The following is a 22,585-nucleotide window of genomic DNA, read 5'->3' as shown; positions in this document are numbered from 1 at the left end:
GCAGCATCAAAAAATATGACACCACTTTATGATTTAAAAATGTACCTTTGAGTTGTAAATAAATAAATAACATATTTTCTAATTTTGAAGTATTTTACACACTTTTTGTGGATTTTCATCTAGAATGGATATAGTACATATGGTATCTACTATGTTATATGATACTACAGTATATTGACCTTGTTGAATATAAATAAGCCACAAATCATTCTGTTGTAACGAAAGCCTGGATGACTGTTTTTTCTCTGGCTGTGAAATTGAGATGTTGAATTTGCAACTTCAATCACATGAAAACAACATCTTCACAAATATGATAACATACATACAGATTTGTATAATATTTGTATATTGTATATACTGTATATGTATCAATCACTGGAAAACTAATGTTTAACTGATTAACATACAGTATCAATAAAATGTCAACTATCGAATGATAAAAGTAAACTATTATTATTCTCTCTCAGGAGAACATGTTTCCCTCTGAAATAGAAGGGACTGAATCGGTAAAAGTGAAGTAGAAGTATGTGTTGCTTAACTACACTACTAATACTACTACATTTACAGATTAAGATTTTAATCTATCATATATCAACTGATAAAATACAATGCATCATTATAGATTAAACTACCCAGCAGTACATAAGGTAGACAACAAACATTAACATGCTGCTTACATGTCAATGTGTCTGTAAAAAAAAAAAAAAGAGAATATAGTGATATAACACATAAATCACATAACACATAAATAAAAAGCAGGCCTTTGAAGCAGTATTTCTATATTACAATTTTACTACTTTAGGGATCTGAATACTTCATTATCTTGATCTGTTTTCATGAGGGTTAGACAGAAAAGAAAAAAAAGAGATTACCTTTGTTAGTTTTACAATTATTCATCACTTTCTCTCTTGTTGTTTCTTAGGGATGCTGATGACTGATTAAACTATATGTTATAGGTACAACACACAATGATAAAATAGGAACCTCAACCCTTCCACTGGTCAGTTACACTTGATTCCTAACCAGAAAGAACCCAATATCCAGTGGACTGGTGATGGATGGACGCTACCTGTGTGTCCGTCAGATAACTGGCCACTAACCTCAGACAGGGCAGTGCATACCTCAGTCAATCAGAACCTAGAACTCTTAATGAACCATCAACTAAGCCAGAAAAACTGTCCTCTAATATAAGAATGTAATACACATTGGGGGCCCTTTCTACAGGCATGTTTCCTAGTGGATGGAGAAAATATAGAACATGCACTGTAGAGCTCTGACATCTGGAAGGTATTATGTGCCACATCCGTACATCACCAGGCACTATGACAGTTATACTTTTGCCCTTGAAGCAAACTAAAGAGATCAGCACACAGTTGCGTCAAGATCATTCTTTGATGGCAGAAATCACACGCACAAAGGAAACTGAAAGGATGTTAATAAATTTAAAGACCCGCAGCCTCATATGACAGACATTGACTTAGACAACACCAAATAGTCATCAACTCAACATCAAATGTGATTTCTTGAGATGCTGTGTTTTTCAGAATTTAGTACCACTTATCATTTACAACCTTTATTCTTGTTTTAGATATCATTATTTTACTTCTGTCTTAAGTTGATATTCATTCTATAAATTTGAATTAAGTGTTCATGCACAACATAAAATTACATCACTCTCATAAAATCAAAAGGTGTCTTTAGCAACTTGGTGGATTAAGATGGAACAAATAAACACAAGTGATAAAATACTAGACAATGAAGTTATTTCGATTCAAAGACTGTGATGGGTGTTTACTATGGAAGTTTTTATTGGACTTTGATAGTTGTAACCCACAGAGGAGAATCCACAAATTTTGCCATGATCCACATATATTTCACTATCCGCAAACATTTGTTTTCTTATTGGTATTGTGTAATGTTATGTCCACAAAAATACAGAGCAATTTGCAAATAAACATAACTTATTCTGTAAACATTTACGCATTTGTGGATCCATGTGTACATGTGAAACAGTTTTTGCACATTTGTGGATCACTTCCTGTCAGTTTGTTGTAATTTCTTTAATTAATAACTAATTGTACAACTAAAAACAGAAATTATTAAATTAGTTTACAAATCAATTAATTAATCCATAGATAAATAGACTAAATTACAAAGTAATTCATTATTTAATATTTTAATGAGCAATAAAAAGGGGAATTATAAAAAGAATTTACAAATTAAATAATTATCCATCAATACATTTTTCAAATTAAAAAGGGATTTACAAAAACAACATTAAAATAATCAATTTATCGATGGATAATTATTTCATTTCTTTCCTCCATACAACTGATATGTAGAAAAAATCCACAGATATGAAGTGCAGTTACCAACTACACAAGCAGGGGGTGACATTGCCTCATATGAGCTGATGGAACTACAGTCTAACTGCAAAAAATAATTTGGTGAGACTGCTGTTGACCTCATTACCTGTTTTTGTGGTTGTCTCCGCAACATTCTGGCTAGTGTCACTATTATCTGTGCAGCAATTACAAATTATCTGCACCGTTGACTACAAAAACTGATTTGGCTGTAACCCAATCTAAAATGTTCTTTTGTGAATAGTGGCCAAGACGATTATCTGCAGCATGTGGAGAATTATCAACCTCATAAAGATGAGGTTCAACATCCTCTGTTTCATGGACCCACTGGTGCTGGCAACTCCAGTTTCATCAACTCTGTTGACAGTGTTTTAAAAGGCAGAATGGGTGCTCAAGCTTTGATAGTTGCAATCTCTCAGGAGAGCTTCACCAAAAAGTTTTGTGTGGTTTCATCAAAGTTATGTATTTCATGCACTGTTCATGCACCTTCATGAAATCTAAGAACTCTTTCACCTAGGATTTCATTCAGGAAAACTATGTGCACCTGCAATGATAATTTAGCCGGGTGGTAAATCAGTTCAGATGTGATTTTCCACTTAGTTGTGATATAGCTCTCAAAGTTGTTTGAATGTTAATACATGTGTTCTTTGTTGTTTTCTTTTGAGTGTAAAATTGTTTTCTGATTAAAATGTTAAGTAGACTGTAAGTGGGCTGTGACAGTCTCACTGGCTATTGCTGATTTTGGTCACAAGGTGGCAGCGTTGAGCGATATTATTGTGCATCTTGGTCTTTCTTCCTGTTTATGTGCGAACAACATGGATGTATAGAAAGAGCTGGATCAAGCCCCCAGGAACAGCGCCGGGCTGTGAGGCCAATTTGACATAGCGGCCAAACCATGTAATTACAACGTCACGTGATGCTATTGGGCCCAAAAACACTTTTCCATAGACTTACATTGTACCGTAAATCAGCGGATAAATTTTTTTGAGAATCACAACCCCCGCAAAATGACTCGTCTCACTATCAGAATTTGATTCATTCAGTCCGATCACATTTCGAAAGCCTAAAAGAGCTGCACCATTGAATTGTTTTATCCCCATTCAAGTTAACCGGAGTTATGGCTGTTAACTATGTATTTATCTGGTTCTATTTTTTGTTTTCTGTCGAAAGTCATAGCCCACTGCTGTATTTTGTTTTTGTTGTTTTTCTTTTAAATCATTTTTTGTATTAAATCTGTCACAAGCTGTGAAAGCACATGAGCTGCTCTCTAAAAGGACTCAGTAGCTTACACACTCCGTTAAAATGACCTGTTGCAAATGTGGTCCACAATAAAATTTTAGCTACAAGAACCCCTGAAGTAATTGTGTCCTGTGTGGCAACTAATTCCTCAGGCTACAATAATTACACAGATCAGTGGCAGTTTACAGTAACTAGTTGTGATGAAACTAGTGAGCAAGTGACATGCAGCCTTACAGCAATTGTGGGTGTTATTATTGTTATAATAACTGAACTTTCCTTTTTTTTTACAGCAAATAACTAAATGAAGTTATTATAACTAAGGTTCAGGAACAAGACTACGCCCCTCTCTCTCGCTAATTCAATCACCTATGCCTCGCTATTTCAATCACCTGTGCATACCTATATAGGTGTGTCCAACCCCTTTCTCTCCCGTTCATCTCAGTTCTCATGAATCCACCCACCCCCCAACCTTGTTCTTCTCTCCTCTCCTGTCTCTCAACAGGTGTCATGGTGGCTCAGTATTGTTCATCAAAAGTGACATTGGACAAGGGTACAAGAATTTCTCCATCAGATATTTTAAATTGTTAAGCTGAAACTATAGAGGAAAAAGCTCTGTTTTACAAACTGAGACGTAATTCACTCTTACAGGTGTTTTCTCTGCTGCTGTATCCTGTTCTGCATTGGTTCCTGTAAAGATGTGGAGCATTGCTGTCCATCTTGCTCTACAACATTCTTCTACTCATCAAAGTATTTTGAGCACTGAAGGCATTTATTCACTTCATTTAGTTGTAAATTTGTATACTAAGTAGTTATTTGGTGCCTCTTTCCCTTTGTCAAATTCATTTCAGTATGCTAAGATATAAATTCTAATGTGTGATGAAAAATGCGGCATGGGAGATGATATATATGTATGCTATCAGTCACTGGAAAATAAAAGGGACTGAAACAGTAGAAGTAGAGTAGAAGTATACAGTTGCTTAAAACATGATATGAAACTCACTGGACTAGTCACTCAAAAGCAACATAATTCTCAAGGTAGTTGCATTTTGCTTGAATATTTTACTACCCAGTAGTAAAAAAGGAAGGGAGGAAAACTTGTAGCCCAGCCCCTTGGTTTCTAGGCAGGGCTAGCTCTGGTCATTTTGGTGCCCAAGGCAAAATTAGGATTTGTTCACATTATTTTAACAATGTCACAACATTTACTGCATGAAGATATTTGCATGAATTCCTTTATATAAAGAAAAAAAAAAGATACACAATGGAACAGCTTTGGAGGTGTGGGATGTGCAGTCACTTCTGGCCACATCTTTAGCTCTAATGTCCCTCTATCAAACTGACATCAGAAAAGATAATTAAAATAAAATCCCATGACACAAAGGAAACCGAAAAGATGTGAATGAGATTAAATACCTGTCTCAGTAGCTTCACATGACAGTCATAGACTTAGAGAACACCAAGTACTAATTAACAACTATTACTGGACACTCTTAGGTAAACTAACAGTGCCTTTTCAATTAACAATTTTAGCAACAAAATCAACCCATGATGACTGTAACTGGATTAACTTGTCCACAAGAAAATTTGCTTAATTTCTTGAATGATTGAAAAAGCGATAGCAGAATTGTTGGATACAAATTAAAAAGCTTAATTTCTTATTTTTCAGAATCATTGCTTAAAGAGAACAAACACCTCTTTGTTCTAAGGGAACAACAGTGGAGGTAAGGATTTTTTATGATATCTATCCTCAAATGTGGTTTTGTTCTTGTTGACAATGTGTTAGTAAGAAGTGAAATGCTATGTTTTTCAGAATTAAGTACCACTTAACTTTTTTTGGTACAGTAACTCTTTACTCTTTACGCTGTGTCATGTTTTAGAAAGCATTATTTGAATTCTTTCATAAGTTGGTATTTTTTCTATAAATTTGAGCATAAAATTATAGCAAAACTTTCTTTTTGGAACTCTTCTTTTGGTAGATCAAGAAAATACTTGACAGGGCAGTCTTGATATAGACAGTGTGATGGGTGTTTACCAGTGACAAAGTGAAAGTGAATAAAAAAGTTTTTTTTTTTGTGAGTGCACTTTTGTACTTGCTTTTCCCTCTTGAACATACTTAAAGTTGCAATAAACAATATTTACCCATATTAGTTGTCAGAAAACAACTATTTGCTATGTAGAGATAATGCGGAGTAATGGCGTCCTTACCAGTGAATGAAGTCACACCCCCTCTGTGTGTGTTGTTATCCGAGCTCGGTAGCCGCACCATCCACGTGTGCATATTAGTGCATCCCTGAGTCCCTCTGTGTCTGCTTCACAAACTTTCTCAAATTAAAGCTAAACAGTACACTAAAATATGTTTCTGAAAGGATTTGAGGCAAGAAATGAGCAATGCACTAACAGAATCTTGATCCATATTTGATCAGCTCTGCCTAGTTTGACCGTTTGATCTGAATTTTGTTAGTTGTTGGCTTAATTTTTTTCTTTTTCCCAACCTTATTGAGTAAACCACACACAGGTTTGTTTTGGTCTGAGATGTTGGTGCTGTAGTGTGACATCTAGTGGCTGAATGTCATATTGCAACTTTAATCCACTGTATATTTTTATAATTTATAGAATTTATAGAATTATGGATATTCATAAAGAATAATAAGTTTGCTGTTGGAGCACCCTTGGGCCAGTTTTACCAGTGATTTGTTGCAACAGTCTGATTTTAGAGATGGGCATTCTTAAATATTCTCAAATATTATGGTGACATTGAGATTGTTTTTAGGCCATGGATAATACAGTTCATATTTGTAAAGTGTTATTTGTTGCTTGTTTACATGTTGCCTTAATATCTTATTGTAGCTATGGGAAGAGGACAATCCAAACCTAAAATCTGCCCACCCTCTCCTCGTAAGATACTCAAAATATTACAGAACATTGTTTAAACTTATATCGATGAAAATAACAGATAATGACACATTCTTTGTTGGTGTTGAAGTTGGGACTTCATTCACTAAATCAACATGTGCACTTTACTTGTCAGCTCTTAGTGAACCATGGAGGAATATACCATGGGGGTGAGTGATGTGTTGATGAATTTTCTTCAACTAACTATTAAACCAAAACTGCACAAAATTATTTAGTGAGACTGTCTTTTGTTATGTCTTGGTTTAATGTCAAGGGTGTCTGTGCACCATATGCACCATACATTTATTTGATGTAAATACTTTTCAATAACACACGATCTAACCTTTTTTATTGAACACTCAAAAGGAAAAAAATCTCCAGTTTGTAAGGGATTATAAACCTCATAAAGAAGGGGTCCAGCACCTCAGAATTCTGCTTCATGGACCAGTTAGTGCTGGCAAGTCCAGTTTCATCAAGTTGCAGGATTGCAACTCAAGCTTCGGTAGAAACAAACTCTGAGGATAGCTTCACCAAAAAAGTATGAACAATTTTCGATGTATGGATTAACTAAGCAAGGTGCATCCCTAATTTATTATATATCTCATGCACTGTTAAAGTTGAAATTACAAACCTTCATTATAACTGCACCTTTCTGGTGTACAGTACAAAACGTACAAAATAAGCTTTGAGAAGGGCATAAATAGAGGAGTTGGTGAAGAAGACATCAAACTGGCCGTGATGGGACATGTGAGAGAAGGTTACAAGGTAAAATAACTGCCTTCTGTTCTGCGATGAGTTTTGCATAAATATTTTTATTCACATAGAAAAACTTTTCACATTCAAGTCATCAGCAAGAGCAGATATAACTGTTTTGTGAGCTGGCTCAGTGGGTTTTATTAATTAAATCAGAGGTCTGAGGTCAAAACGGATATAAGGAATGTGTACAGGAGCAAAAGCCTGAAGAAACGGGTATGCTGATGTGTATGAATTTGTACAGAGATGTTAACTCAGTTCAAATATGTTAATGAAGTAATTTAGCTTTGTATTTTTTTGTATTAGCACAAAATAACCTTTGATCACTTTGCAGTCATTTCTTAAATACAATATTCTTCAAACATAGATGGAGGAAGTGAGTGAGAGGCTGGGTATTCCACTGAACTGCATCTTTCTGGTGAAAAACTACAACTCAGAAATCGACACAAATGATGACACTGATTCACTGATTCTGAGTGCATTGAGAAAGATAATTGACTATAGAGAAGACTACCTTAATGACATTTAACCTACAAACTACTGAGGCACATGGAAAATCTCGCTTGATTGCAGAAATATAAAAGATGATTTATGATGTATGATGTAAAATTAAATATTTGAGATCCAGTAATTCGTTCATCAGTAATTCAAGTGAGTAGCATTTTGGGGATTTGTTTTAATATTGTTTCTCCTTTGCCCAGACAAATTCTGAAATTAGTTTTATCTATAAAGACCTTTAACATATTTATGTGCATACTGTACATGTACCTCACCTTTATGAGTTTTATCTTAATTGAAAAATGCTGTATTTAACACATTTGTTGATCAAAATATGTATTCACATTTTTTAAAGTGCTTATGTTAACTTATGTTGATTGTCTCTGGGCCTACTTCCCAACTGTATTTTATACAATAACAATGGATTTATAACATACCTGGACAATAACAATACCTGGATAGTAGAGAAACGGGTCAAAAATCCTTTTTATCATGTGGCAGATGGAGTATTTGTGATCCAAAGCTCCTGTGCCACACTGCTGACAGAGGAGAATGCTGTTTGAAAGAGGAAAGAGATCACCCGACACACAAAAAAAGCATGTGAATAGTTTTTAACACAGCAATTAACAACTATTAACTACAAACAACTATTAGCAGACAATCTGAGGTACACCAACAGTGCCTTTGCACACAAGTTCAACATGTGTCCACATGAAACTGGTTGATTTCCAGACTCCCATGGTTTGTTGATGTAATCCAAGGCCAAATTTCTTGACCTGCCATCACAAAAACCTTAGATAAGATAAAAACAATTAGAGAAAATATCTTAAAATGTAAGATCATTATTAGCAAAAATTTATACATTCTTAATTGATGTTGGTAAATTGTATTTGATGCTTAGTTTGCCTTAATTTATGGCAATGCGCCTTCAGCTTAGTGAACAATGGAGGCAAACATCACAGGTGTGAATGTGTGTTTTATTATTTATTTATGATAGTGGTGCAACATGGCGGGCTCTGTGGAAGAGGACCTGCTTCCTATATAGATATAAAGGGCTCATTTTAAGGTAACGAAAACACAATGATTCTTATTTTCAGGTGATTATACACTAATTAAAACATACTTATGAATGTTATATTCTATTTCTGCCAAGTTCGTATTATTGGCAAAGAGAACTATCTGCAGTATGTGAATGTTTCAACCTCATAAAGAAGGTTCAACACTTTAGAATTCATGGACTCACTGGTGCTGGCAAGTCCAGTTTCAGCAACCTAACAGTTGACAGTGTTATGAAAGAAAAAAGAAAAGCTGCTAAAGCTTTGGCAGATGTAAACATTTAGGACAGCTTGACCAGAAAGTATGAATCACACTTTGAGTAGTGTTTGTCCAAGGTCATATTTCATGCACTGTAAATTGACAAATGACTTTTGGGTTGTTCATACACACATGCATGCAGTGAGCATTATTGTTTTTGTTTTTTTTTGGTTTTCAGCTGTAAGAATCTAATACTGTATTACTGATACATATACTGCAAGTTATTGTACAACCTGTTCTACTATATTTTACTGAATAATGTATGGAAAGGCTGTGTATCAGCCCAATGCAATCAAAACCTGTATTGTATGAGATGTGCATTTTGGGTTTTTGCATTATTGTGCTGTTAGCTATGCTTTATTGATTGAGGTGGTAATTAACTGATTTTGTTGTGTCCCAGTAAACATGAAACTGGTGATTAGCAGGTCAAAAGACATCTAAATGTCAAGGTTTAAAACTGGAAAGTGTTATTCACCAGCATTTTAATTTTAATGGGTAGTTTGGACCTGTTCTACTGTTTAATGAAACATTAGGCTACAGTACCGCTGTTCAGGTAAAACCACAATTAGAAGCAAACATAATGAAATTTGCCAGTAGTTTCCTTTAATTTAATTTCTCCTAGTCCATACAATAGACTATCTTAATGTATGTAATCCCTTGGAAGTTAAAATTATATTGGCCTTGTGGTTTTTACAAATAGGCCTTTTATGTGATACAGAGTGGTATGGCAATAACACCAAAAACTAGCCTTATATTAACAGATATATTTTTAAGTAAAACTATTGTACAAATAATTGAATCACTGTCAAATTCAAATTCAAATTTTCTTTATTGGCATGAATGTCATAACAACAATATTGCCAAAACATCAAGAGTCAATGAAACAAAATAGCATTAACATAACAGTAAGATTGACATATATTAATTATATACAGTATATCTATAGTATATTTAGTATATCTATGTACATATATCCATCTATATATGTGTGTATGTATGTATGTATAGATATACATGTATCTATATCTATACATACATATACATACACACACACACGTATATATACACAGTATATCCTATGCATGTATTTGTGTGTGTGTGTGTGTGTGTGTGTGCGTGTGTGTGTGTGCGCGTGTGTGTCACTCACTGTCACTCAGGTTGTGGCATTTTAATACATAGCCTACTGGGCAATAAGATATGCCCTGTCTCCTTCTCCTAGAAGTATTTTTAATTCTGAGAAGTCATTAAGCTCTTTGAAATCTGACATTTTAGAGTTCAACTTGTTAAAGTAAATGTTCTTTATTTTATTGAATGTTTTACATTGTAGGAGGAAGTGCATCTCTGTCAACCTCACCTGTCGAACAGAGTGGTGCTTGTAAATGAAAATCAGATTTATAATAAAACTATATTTAAGATTTAGGGCAAAAGTGCCTCATATGAGTCAGGAAAGGAAAAAAAAGGCAGTTCCTTATGAAACCCTGAAAATGTACCGTTTTAGTAGTTTTTTCCCCTCTTTAGGCTTTAGAATAATTCAACAAGATAATGTGTACAAAATCAGTAAAATACAGTATGGTAGTGCAAAAAAAAATCTTACGTTGTTAGGATGATCATGACGTCATCACGTGATCTCGTCAACAACTCAGCTGTTGTGATGGTGCCTTCCAGGACCGTCGGAAAAGTTGCAAACAAGGCCGCCTGGATGAAAAACATTTAGTGACCAATGTCATTCAGGAATCTCATTGTTCTTCAGTGAATACAACCTACATGTTATTCATTGTGTATAAAAGTATTGATTAAATTCAGCGAATTATTAAACTGGCTATTAAATAGATTATGCATGTCTGATGTGAATATTTTCTTCACAACTATTAAGTGTGGGACATATTTTATCTGTGAACAAAATGCTATTTTGTACTCAGACGTTATGATTTGATTGTTTGGCTTATAGGAATCATTTTATAAATTTAATTCCCACAAGATAAACACATCTCTCGGGGCGTGTGATTTTGGACCTTTGCTGAAAATGAGAAGTAGAAGCTTTGGAGGAGCATTTGAAGGCAGCATGGGACAAGTGAGGAAAAAAAGAGGAAGAAATCCACGTAGCCTCTTGCATCGTAATAGTCCAGCCGTGAAATGTTCTCAATGTGTCCTGTTATTTAAAGAAACGCTGCTTTCAATTAAGCGGATAACGGTGTCCATAGTGGCGGGATAACAAGGAATAACCCACATTGGTCCTGTTTGCTGAAAGGGAGAGGACTAAAATGGAGCTGGAAGACGGAGTTGTGTACCAGGACGACCCGGGGACATCAGCGATGATGTCTGAGCGGGTGTCGGGCCTGGCCAACTCCATCTACCGGGAGTTCGAGAGGCTCATCGGCAAATACGACGAGGACGTGGTGAAGGAGCTGATGCCGCTGGTCGTGGCCGTCCTGGAGAACCTGGACTCGGTGTTCGCGGAGAACCAGGAGCACGAAGTGGAGCTGGAGCTGCTGAAGGAGGACAACGAGCAGCTCATCACCCAGTACGAGCGGGAGAAAGCGCTGAGGAAACATGCAGAGGAGGTGAGTTGAACGGAGCTGGGGGTGATGGTTGTCAGCAGCATCCCTTTTTTAAAGGAGGAATAAAGGTTGCCTCAGGTGTTTTTACCTCCCAGCATCCCTGTGTGATGAATTAACCTACACGTGGCCGTGCAGCATCCCGCCCGTCCTGCCATCATTGAGGATGTAAACAAGGCAGTGTCATGGCTAACGTCAGACTGAAATGGCCTTCTCTTTGTATTAGCTGTGCTTTCTAGCTTGATGGTCAATGACTTAACACTGCATCTCTAATCCAAGGATGAGAGGATTTGACTCATGTCACCTCAACAGAGTCATTCTGACAAGCAAAACTAAAATCATCATATCTCTGACAAATTCACCTGTAATCTATGAGCTCGCCTATTGCATCAGAAAGTGTGTGAACCCTGTGAGACCCTGACTGAAGAAACAGCAGGTGAAGTGACTCAGCATTTTGGGCCATCACTGAGAGATAACTCAAATAATGTGGCGAGAGAAGAGACACACTGACAGACAGAAGGATGTGACAGATTTGCTTGCCATATAGCATCTATGCATCAAAAGAAATACTCAAAACATCCCGTCACAGCTTTACCCAGTCTATGATGATCATATTTCATAGGATCCACAACTACTACCAACATCCTGTGCTGCCAGCAGGTCATTATTTCCACCAGTCACTCCTGTACAAAGCACCGTAGCCCCTTTTCACCCACATATCAGTTACTCTATCAGATATGTTCTGCACAGTGTACAGCAATTCAAGATATCACATATACTGTAGTATGAAAACAGTCAAATGTATAATGCATTCAAAGCCTGTCACTGTGCATGGAACGCCTTTGAGCGTTCCTGGTCCCAGGTAGAGAACTTCCCAAAGCTCACATTCAACATCAAAAACTCATGGCAATATCAAAGAAAATCTGCACCATTTTCCACCTTTGGGGGGGGGGATGTTGAATCTATTGAGAGAGCAAATACACTTTATTTTTATTTATTTTTTCTTTTATTTTGTACAAGGTGAGTGATTAACAAAAAAAAAAAGTATATGTATGACGCAGGACAGTACAATCGGGAGACGCAACAGAACCAGAAAATAACTCAAACAAAGCAACATGAACAAACAAGAATAAATAAATAAAATATTGGTTTAATAGTAGATGCCCATGTGTACCTGTGTGTTAATGTGGGTAGTTGTGTGTGTGTGTGTGTGTGTGTGTGTGTGTGTGTGTGTGTGTGTGTGTGTGTAAGGATATAGAGGGGAGAGAGAGCATAAGGGACAAAAGAGAAGAAGAGGAGAAGAGACGAAAGCTACAGTGCTATTTGGGGGCATCTGTTGTTGGTTGGGTCCCAGGGGACGAGGGGGTGGCCAGGGTGAAACCAAGCTGCGCAAGGGCAGAATTGTATCTATTTATTTACTTTTCTCATTTTTATTTATGTCTAAGTTATACTCCTTTCTCTCCTCCAAATACACTTTATGCTGTTTGTTGACTGTGACCACAAATATGGTTTTAAGTCAGTATTTCTCTCTTGAAGTAACAGATATGAAAGTAAGTCAACATCCGCTGCTACAAAAAATATAGAATATGCAGCAGGTAGCAACCAAAAGGATACATTTTGTTGCAAAAGTCACTCGTTAGTTGCCAACAAAAGTACAACTCAAATGTCTATGTGTTAGGATCGTGTGTTTTTTGGCTAGGATAATAGCTAAGATGTGTGTGGTTTGGGTGTGTGAATATGATGCCTCCTGGCTCCGGGCCTCTCTATGAGGCGCAATGTGATTTGACTCGGACCTTCTGTTCCAGCTTGCTTCCTTGACTCAGGGCATTAGGCCAGCAGAGACACTGGCCCAGTATGTGGTGGACATAGTGACACTGAAACAGTGTGACAGCCAGGCACATAAACACTCTCTGACAGTAATACCGTATCTTGCGTTGATATAGTAACTTATTATGTCAAATAGATACACATTAAACCTAAATCTATGGGATTGTGTTGGGAAATATTCTTTGTCCGCACCCCAGTGGAGGAGGAGTGAGTGAGCGAGGGGTACGCTGACTGTGATTGTGGGTTGGAGAAGCCAAGTATTACTTCCAGGTCATGTGATCCTTTTGTTAGAAAGTAGCAGAAAGGGAACGTCCCCCAGCTTGCATTTTTCCCTTTTTTTTTGTTTTTTTTGTCTCTAGTTTTAGTGTCAAATTCTGGTGTCACAGACTGACTCCCCCGCCGTACCAGAGTAGTGAAGGGTGTCACATTTCTTTTCAGGAGGCTGCATCCAGTTGAGATGAACAGTTAACATGTATTGACTTTTTTTTTTTTTTTTTTAGACCTTTTACTCCCTGAATTGGCCATTCATTTCTTTTTAACTCATTATAGATTTCACTGCAGGTCACTCTGTGGCTGTGTAGTGGGCACAGACATGAAACAGCAGTATCATCATCCCTGCTTAGTTATTTTATCAGCCTTGCTTCCTCTAATCTCTGATGTATATTGAAGACATAACCAAACAAACACATATAAATTACTGATGATATTGGCGACTACCAGCTGATTTGTTTGTAGTTTTTCTCCAGTTTGTCCTTTTTTCCAAAAAGGCATTGTGGTTTTATGGATATAGCTGTCATACAGTGCCCAGAAGTCTATAACATGTGTTTGTACAAATACAGTGAGAGTCATGTGTCCAGAAGAAGGAGTGCAGCCACTTTAGAGCCTGGGCTGACTCAGCTGGACAGGATGTGGTCGCTGACACACACACACACACACGCCCACACACACTCAGAGATTTGCCCACAAGGAAACTGAGAGGAACAGGAATTTCCGAATGAACCGATGAGCTCAAGATCCTGATTTAGACACATATTTACATCCACCATCATGTTATGAAAAGTTATGTTGTCACAGTGTCATCTGTGATCCATGATATTATGTATATAACACATCTTGGGCTTTGAGAAACAATGATCAACAATTTCCACCATTTTCTGACATTTTATGGACCAAACAACTAATCAGTTAATTGAGAAAATAATTGACAGATTAATCTATGATGAAAATAATTGTTATTTGCAGCCCTAGTATTGATAAAATAGTGTGTTTTATAACACATACAGTGTTATACCAATATAATGCAAATATGTAGTAATGGATTTATTACCTTAATAACATCAATAGCACGCTCATGTTGAGATACAGCATATCTTGGTGAGACATTAGTGACATGAAGTTCCTTTTGTTTCTTACTATTAGGTTAGAAAACCAGAAAAAACGTCATCACTTATCACTTTAAACCACATCAGAGCAACAATAGCAGCTGACTTTTGATGGATGACAGCGAGCCTGACCAAGCCCTGTGTGTGTTTGTGTTTGTGTGTCTTTGAGTAGAAGTTCATTGAGTTTGAGGACACTCATGAACAGGAGAAGAAAGACCTGCAGAACCACATGGACAGAATGGAGTCCCACTCCCGGCAACTGGAACTCAAGATCAAGAACTACGCAGACCAGAGTAAGCACAAACACAGGCACACACTTAGATTCGTGTGCACAAAATTTCATCATTTATTGCACCTATTGCCTCCCTTTTACGTATGTCGTTCCTGTCATAGTCACTGCTCTCCATCATCTTATGAAGACACACACCAGTATAACCATTTATTTTTATTCATCTGTCTGTTCCCACGTACAAGGACATTTTGTTCTCCTCTCTGCTTTGTTGATATCTTCGTCTTCACTTGTTTGATGTCTCTCTCATGGCTTGTTATGCCTAGTTTTTCTCTCAGCGCACACACACTCACACACAACCATACACACTCACACCCCCTCTTTCTCGTTCTTCGCGGGGTTAACAGTAATGGGATTATAGGATTTCTGTTATTCCCATCCTCCTAATGCGGCACTGCATTACCGCCCATCTTATTGGTGGATTAAGGAATAGAGGCAAAGTGATGGGCTCATACATTTTGTCATGTTGAAAATAGTGTATTCACTCAGTGACTGGTCCAGTATCTGGTGGCAAAGCTACACAGCCAGTTAAAGTGAATCATTCATTCACACAGAGCTTCAACTTTTGGTTGAAGCTGTAACAAGCCAGGCATAATTAGGTCAGTGTTTGGTTAATTCTGGAAAATCAAATGTAAATCCTTTGAATTTTTTTTTTTTACATTGTCTGCCCTAATTAACTGTTTTCCCTATTGTGCCAAATTGGGAACAAAACAGCAACGTTTTTTCCGTTCTGTTGTGCGGATCATTGTTACCTAGCACCTGCAAAAATTGTGGATGTACTTGAGCCTCCTGATGATTGATTGTCAGCAAACCACAGTGCTCTGCTGCCGCTTCCAGTGAATGGTAAATGATTCATTCATTACGTTGCAGAACCTGAGCTGATTGTGTCCTGAGGCATTTCCTGTCCAGGACAGAGTCCACAGCTACTGTAGTGTCACAGTAATAAAGCCACAGTTAGTTAGCAGATGTTTGGCAATAACTGTATAGCTTGGATTTATTTTATTAACTTAATTTTCATTTGCCTGGCACTCAGTTTTGATTTGGGGTTGTGTAGTTTTACCAGTCTTGAACGTGTTCTACAATGTAGTTTTTTTTTTACATACCCTGTTAGATTGGATATGACAGAAGGAAAGTATTTAATTTTCAGTGTTAAACACATTTTAGGTGAATAAATTCAATCAATATTATTGCCTTAATGTTCAGCGTCCCTACACTGTGGTATTTGAACATCACAAATACAAACCCACAGGAGAGATTGCTAGAGACTTCAGTTGCCTCCCCTGTGTGTAGCCTTTCACTTCATTACTTTGTATCCATGAATTTGATGACTCATGATAGTAGAATGAAATCCCTCAGCTGTGTCAAAATATACACATTGGCAAGTCATCATCACACAACATGCAGAAGCTGCACTGTAGCTGCTGTAATTGATACTATCCAGGCTTTATATATCTGTCTGTTGCAGCAGCTCTGTGTGTGGCTTAGGCTAAACCTGACGTGCTAATAGGGGATTAGGTGTTTTTGTCACTTCATAAGTCGGCCCAACATTGAAACCTATTGGAGTGAGATTTACCCCCTCTGCCTTGTTCCGGTGCCTGTCTGGTAGAGCAAAATTATGCAAGTGGGATATGCACACTTTTTAATGTATAGACTTGTACTACAGTCATGTATTTGTATCTGTTCTTTTCTAATGATGTAAAATATTTAATCAATATCTCATATGCACCTATAGCCTTGTTATGCAGGTATTGCTTAATTGGTAAGGATTTTGTAGTCCAGCTTGCAGTATTTTGAATTTTTCATGCCTGATTCCCGTTTTTAAATGATTTTCATTTTTGTTTACGCATAATTCATAGGCAAAGTAGGATCATTGTCTTGCATATTTCAGAGTGACCACCTTAAACTAAGCAGTATTTATTCTTTTGCAGTTGGCAGGTTGGAAGAACGAGAATTGGAGCTCAAGAAGGAGTACAACTCCCTCCATCAGCGGCACTCTGAGGTAAGAGGGAGAGGAACTGAAGGGGGAGAGGAAGGAAGGAAATGTTGCCGAGTTGTGATTGTTAACAACATTCTTGACAAGGTTCCTCTGGGTCATTTGTTTTGACTTCTGCAGATGATCCATAATTATATGGAGCATGTAGAGAGGATCAAAATGCAGCAGATCAGTGAGACTTCAGAGTCAAGCGGTGTCGGCAGAGTCAGGTAAGAACACACAGGATACGTCTGCATTAAGAAGTTTTTCATATTATTATTTCATATTATTTTCAAAGCTGATCAGTTCAAAATAAAAAAAACAAGTGAAAACACCAACAAAGCAAACCCTTAGTTTGCAGATCGTGCCTTTGAGAAAACGTCAAAACAAAAATCTTTTTTCGTTTCCCTCTCACCTCTCCAGGAGAGAGCGGCCTCTTTCTTTGGGGATCTTCCCATCATCTGGTGGGGCATCTCTGATTATCCCAGACCCCCAGGCTAGGGCAGAGACACCAAACACAGAGGGCTGGAGGTTCAATGACGCAGCACAGCCACGGTCCAACACTAGCCTTAAGGTAGGTGTGTGGATGGCAAAATAAGTCTTTATTTTCCACACTTAAACTCACTTACATGGAATAAAAAATCACTTACATGATATCAGCCTGATAACTGATGTGGGGGAGTTGGAAATGTCAGACATGCAGTGTAGCATAGTGAAAGACAAAGGATGCCATATCTTTGAAGTCCTGCCACAAAGACCGACATGTTTCCCTCCTCCAGTCACTGTTAATTCATCTGGACTTCCTTCCTCAGTATCTGTGCTCCAGAGAGTCAGTCGTGTAGTGTGTCCTATCTGGCGACATGTTAAAAGCTGATTCTCCAGTCTGAATAATGATGATCTTAAATAATCAAAACTTATTGTGTAGTCTGATCCCATCATTATTCTGCTCACAAAAAAGGACATCACTTAATTCAAATTATTTGATAGCTGAGTGTGAACTACTATGTAAACACTCTCACCATTTTAACTGTCAGATCAAAATCAGTGTCAACAGTATACATTTTTTGAAAAAAAAAAAAATGCAAAAATGTAGAGAATGATATGATCGCTATTATCCCATTTCCTGGCAGAGTGTTTCCGGCCCTCCTGCCAGTGCTAGAAGATAGAGGAGTTTTTGGCTTTGGATCCATTTAAGAATAGAGAGCCTTTGATAAGGCCTGGGCGCGCCTAAGCATATTTCAGTAGGCATCTGACAAGGCCGTCTCTATTTTCAGACATCCTCTTTTAAGCCATTAATGAATATGCAAACTTGTCTGATCACCTGGTGCATCAGTGAGAGGAGATCATTAAATGCATCACATGAATATTTATAATTGCAGCAATTTTCTATTTGATGCAGGGACAAATTACTTCATTTTTCTTTTGAATTTTATTCTTTATATGATGTGTGTTTCCACTTATTTTAATTAATGTTAAATTGCTCTAAATATTACAGGGAGCACAGCTCATCCTTCTCATATAGATGTTATAATGGCTGTTTTCCTTCTGCTGAAATTTTGTTGTTACTCTAAATTATTCGCATTTTTGGGTGTGTGGGTTTTGTTTGTATCTGTGGCAGTTAGGACCTGGAGGGTGACAATGTTATTTCATCCCACTGCTGCGTTTTTGTTAAAACTGGGACATCAGCTCTGTGTCGCGGTGCATGATGGGAGTGATGCCGCTGTATGGCTCGCAGCCAGTCACCGAGGGAGAAAAAGGACTAGCTGGAATGTGATTGGTCCTTATGTAATCAGTGCCACAGGACGGTTATTGTTGAGCCACAGCCTTTTGAATACGAGTGGCTTTGATATGCACACAGGCCGTTATAGTTAAAACACAGACATCATATTTATTTATGGGAGTGGGCGGTGTTGCAAGTGAAAATGAATGACAGGTTAATGACGTGCATGCCAGCCATAATCTAATCTCCATCAGCAATATGAATCATATAAATAAGACCATTTCATTGCCTTTGAGTCTGGTGTAATTATATTTCCTAAATCATTGCATTTCTTTCATTCAAAGGGACCTTAACAAAGCAATGTCACTTAAACAAATCAAAGTGGATATGTAACTGGTACAATACATTGACATTTTGATATTACATAATAATTACATAATTTTGTAAGCGTTCTAGGTAGTGATGAAAAAGTTAGAATGCTGCAAATATTTGTTTGTAATGTTCATAATTAATAGTTTTACCTCTTTATTAAAGGCCCTGCATACCCGCACAGGTGCTCCCACTTAACCTGGACAGTTTATGCACCAATAAGAATGATAAAGATGTAATATGTCCCTCCCTGGCAGGTGCATCAAAGATGTCAATCAAACAGTCTACACACTCCTGAGAAGTGCTTGAATCATTCAAAATACATTAAATCACCTGTGCAGGTGTACAGTGGGCATGCAGGGTCCTTTAAATGAAAATACCAATGCTATTTACAAATGCTATGTTAAGATACATCTTGGAAGGTATTTTGGCTGTAGGTTAGACTAAAAGCAAAATTTTAAGTTTTATGGTATACAGAAAATGATGAACTGCCACTTGTGTACACACACACATTCACCTATATATGTATGTACTTTGCTACAAACAATAGTACTTTTCCATTCACTTCACAGACATGCACACTTTTGGGTGTATGCATTTCTGCTGAACTGCTTCTGCACATACAGTATGAGCTTCATTCTTACTCTTCCCCCCCAAGCAGTTGGACTTTGTCGACCCCCCAAAGGAAAGGGAGGGTAAGAGTGCGCAAGACTCTACTTGGGGGAATTCACTGGCAGACGACTGCAAGGTAGTTGGATGAGTGGCGGTTGGTGGAAATGCCAGCAGCAGCACGCCTGCATTGGCTTTGGGCAGCACATTGTTTGTGTTTGCGTGTGTATGGGCTTCAGTAGTCTCCTCCACTATGCCGTTTCATCTTTTCAAAAAACGTCGCCTACTCACTTTGTGCATTTATAGACCATCACTTCACAGACCACCTGTGATGGACTGTGCTACATGCAACCATGCCGTATGTGAGGGCTACATTGGGGTCTTTTCAAAATCTAAGTGCACACAACTGTCAGCTGTGTCATGGATGGAAACGGTTAATTATTAATCTGTCAAAGTCAATGACAGCTTGGTTGCATCTGGCCTCTAATTTGTTTTTCATTTCAGTTTAAATGCATGATAGTTTTAGATTTCATATTTTGCTTCATTCACACAGATCTCAACATTACAGTAACATTTCTGATCATCTCTCATTGTACAGTAACGTAGCATCATATATTTAGATGGTACTCTGTGTCTTTGCTGTTGTTGTGTAATAGTAGACCTAACACGTCCAGTAGATGTATGATTTCAGCCTCTGTTAAGTTTCTTCTAAACTGTTTTTAGTTTTTGAATCTTGTGTTGTGTATAAGAGGCAGAATGGCACCTCCCATTGTGGCCATGATTTATGTTCAGTTGATGTTGTGTGAAGCCCCCCCTCCCCCTGCAATCTGTGAAGCTCTGTGTCGACTTACTGTTTGTGTGCTAGCTCTGTGTTCCTCGTGTTCTCATAGGAAGCTATCCTCAGTCCATGTGTGCTTCTTTTGTTGTGTTCATTCATAGTGTTTCTGTTAGATTTCTTAATGTGTTCATGAACTCCAATTTCACAAAAAAACGATTCCCTGTAGCTTACTGTTCCAGATTTTTGTGTTTAAAAGATTTTCCCTCTATCTAATTCAGAACACAATAATAAAAGTTTTAAAGTTATATTTTCTATACTTTGAGATTGTCATGATGCTCTCGCTCTACATAATGTAAGAGCTGAAGGAAATTGGACTCTTGTGTCTTCCCTTGTCTTGTTTGTGTTTAGCCCTTTCTCTGTTCAGCCTCATGTTTACCTGTTAGATCATAAATTGTCTTGTTATGTTTTCTTTTCCCCTGTTTGGTCTGAATATGTTGTTTATGTGTTTTAATATGTAATATGTCCTTTTACATTTTTATTTCTTAATTTTGGCTCTGGTTCATTTATGGTCTACCTGAGTGGCATCTTGACCCTTGATTTTGAGCAGCTATCAATATGTTGCCGTGAATAAGTCCCCTGTTATTACAGGATGAGCTGTCGGACTTCAACGGCTCCAAGTCTGCCACACCAATGTCCACCACAGCCTCGGACATGGAGAAGGAAGATGGGAACAGTAAGAGCATGGAGGTGCAGGCTGCACCAGGGACCAGATCCATATCAGTGGGTAGGGTCAAACATCATGAAACTGCGCTAGTTACGGAATCACATTCATTAATCATCCATTAGTCATTCGTCATATACAGTAGATGAAAGAGTGTTTGGCATACACTGTTTATGCTGTAGAGCTGTTAAAGAAGTAAAGTTTTTGTTTCCTCAATCTAAAAAAATCCTAGTCTTACACACCAACTTTACTAATGACATGTTTTGTAGATTTTTACTCATATATTGTTCTGGCATGTCCTGTGTCTTATGTAGGATTGTCTGAAAATGAGGACAGCTCAGATGTGCAGGACATCATTGAGTCCACTCCTGAGCTGGACATGGATCTCATTGGTTACAAGGCATGCAGGTAGTACTAAGAACATGCTGTCGGGTCAGTTTTACATAAAGTTTCACCAGGTAGCAAAACATCACCTCCTGTTCTTATTATTCTTCTAGCACCCCTACCAAAGGCATTGAGAACATGGCATTTGACCGCAATACGGACTCACTGTTTGAAGAGCTGTCGTCTGCAGGCACTGGGCTCATAGGGGATGTAGATGAGGGGGCCGACCTGCTGGGTGAGTAAAAACTCGATTCTCATTGGTACAATGCAGAACTGATAGTGAATTATGTAGCAGTAATCCTGTTGGACCCTCTGAATACATGTCACCTGTGTAGTGTTGAAATAGTCTGTATGAAATTGCTTGATTCAATTATGAATTGACTCAAAATGGTTATTTAAGTTAAAAAAAAATCCTACTCACAGGTGTATTTCACTATTTTACAATACATAATGGTTGAAATATAAAACTGCTGAAGTTCTACTACAATACTTTGTATGTTGTGTGAAGATTAAGCGTATACATATAGTAAATGTTATGTCTACAATTACACCATGGCCATGAAAGATACTTGTTTGTAATTGGCTGGCAGGTGTCTGTTAAAATCATACAGGTCTTTCGAGGCATCTTAAATGTGGATCTAACCATAAGCTTCACCATTCTAATTCATTAGAACATACATTAAAGGTCAATAAAACTCAGGCCTTTGAATGATTTAAAGAAAATAAATGGATATAAAATGAGAAGAACTTTTCACAATTTTGATTTATCTTTAGCCCTCTTGAACGAGCTATAGGTGAAATTTCCCCATTGATAAAACTACAGGCAATGATACTTACATTTTTAAAAATGTATGACAACTTTATACGCAAAGTACCTTTTGCTTCTTTTGAGAGTGGCCATGGTATAATAATATACTTAATAA

At 37.4% G+C, this 22,585-nt stretch overlaps 1 protein-coding gene across 8 annotated transcripts in view; it reads left to right on the top strand.

Annotated features, from left to right (window-relative positions):
- Positions 1 to 11,114: 11,114 nt before the first annotated feature.
- Positions 11,115 to 22,585, top strand: part of spag9a (sperm associated antigen 9a) — a 29,178-nt gene continuing 17,707 nt past the window's right edge. For 3 of the 8 annotated variants that reach the window (XM_042392191.1, XM_042392189.1, XM_042392188.1), the window contains exons 1-9: positions 11,115 to 11,617; positions 14,993 to 15,113; positions 17,038 to 17,108; positions 17,223 to 17,311; positions 17,505 to 17,655; positions 19,829 to 19,918; positions 21,206 to 21,341; positions 21,593 to 21,686; positions 21,776 to 21,897. In XM_042392191.1, the coding sequence (XP_042248125.1) occupies positions 11,318 to 11,617; positions 14,993 to 15,113; positions 17,038 to 17,108; positions 17,223 to 17,311; positions 17,505 to 17,655; positions 19,829 to 19,918; positions 21,206 to 21,341; positions 21,593 to 21,686; positions 21,776 to 21,897 (1,174 nt within the window). In that variant the 5' untranslated portion in view covers positions 11,115 to 11,317. The remainder of the gene's footprint in view (positions 11,618 to 14,992; positions 15,114 to 17,037; positions 17,109 to 17,222; positions 17,312 to 17,504; positions 17,656 to 19,828; positions 19,919 to 21,205; positions 21,342 to 21,592; positions 21,687 to 21,775; positions 21,898 to 22,585) is intronic. The other 5 variants (XM_042392195.1, XM_042392193.1, XM_042392192.1 and 2 more) reach the window with 2 other exon arrangements.

Source organism: Thunnus maccoyii, chromosome 18 (assembly GCF_910596095.1).
Source record: "Thunnus maccoyii chromosome 18, fThuMac1.1, whole genome shotgun sequence".
Taxonomy (NCBI): Eukaryota; Metazoa; Chordata; class Actinopteri; order Scombriformes; family Scombridae; genus Thunnus; species Thunnus maccoyii.
Note: the sequence above shows the minus strand (reverse complement) of the source record. Positions and strands in the feature narration are given on the sequence as shown.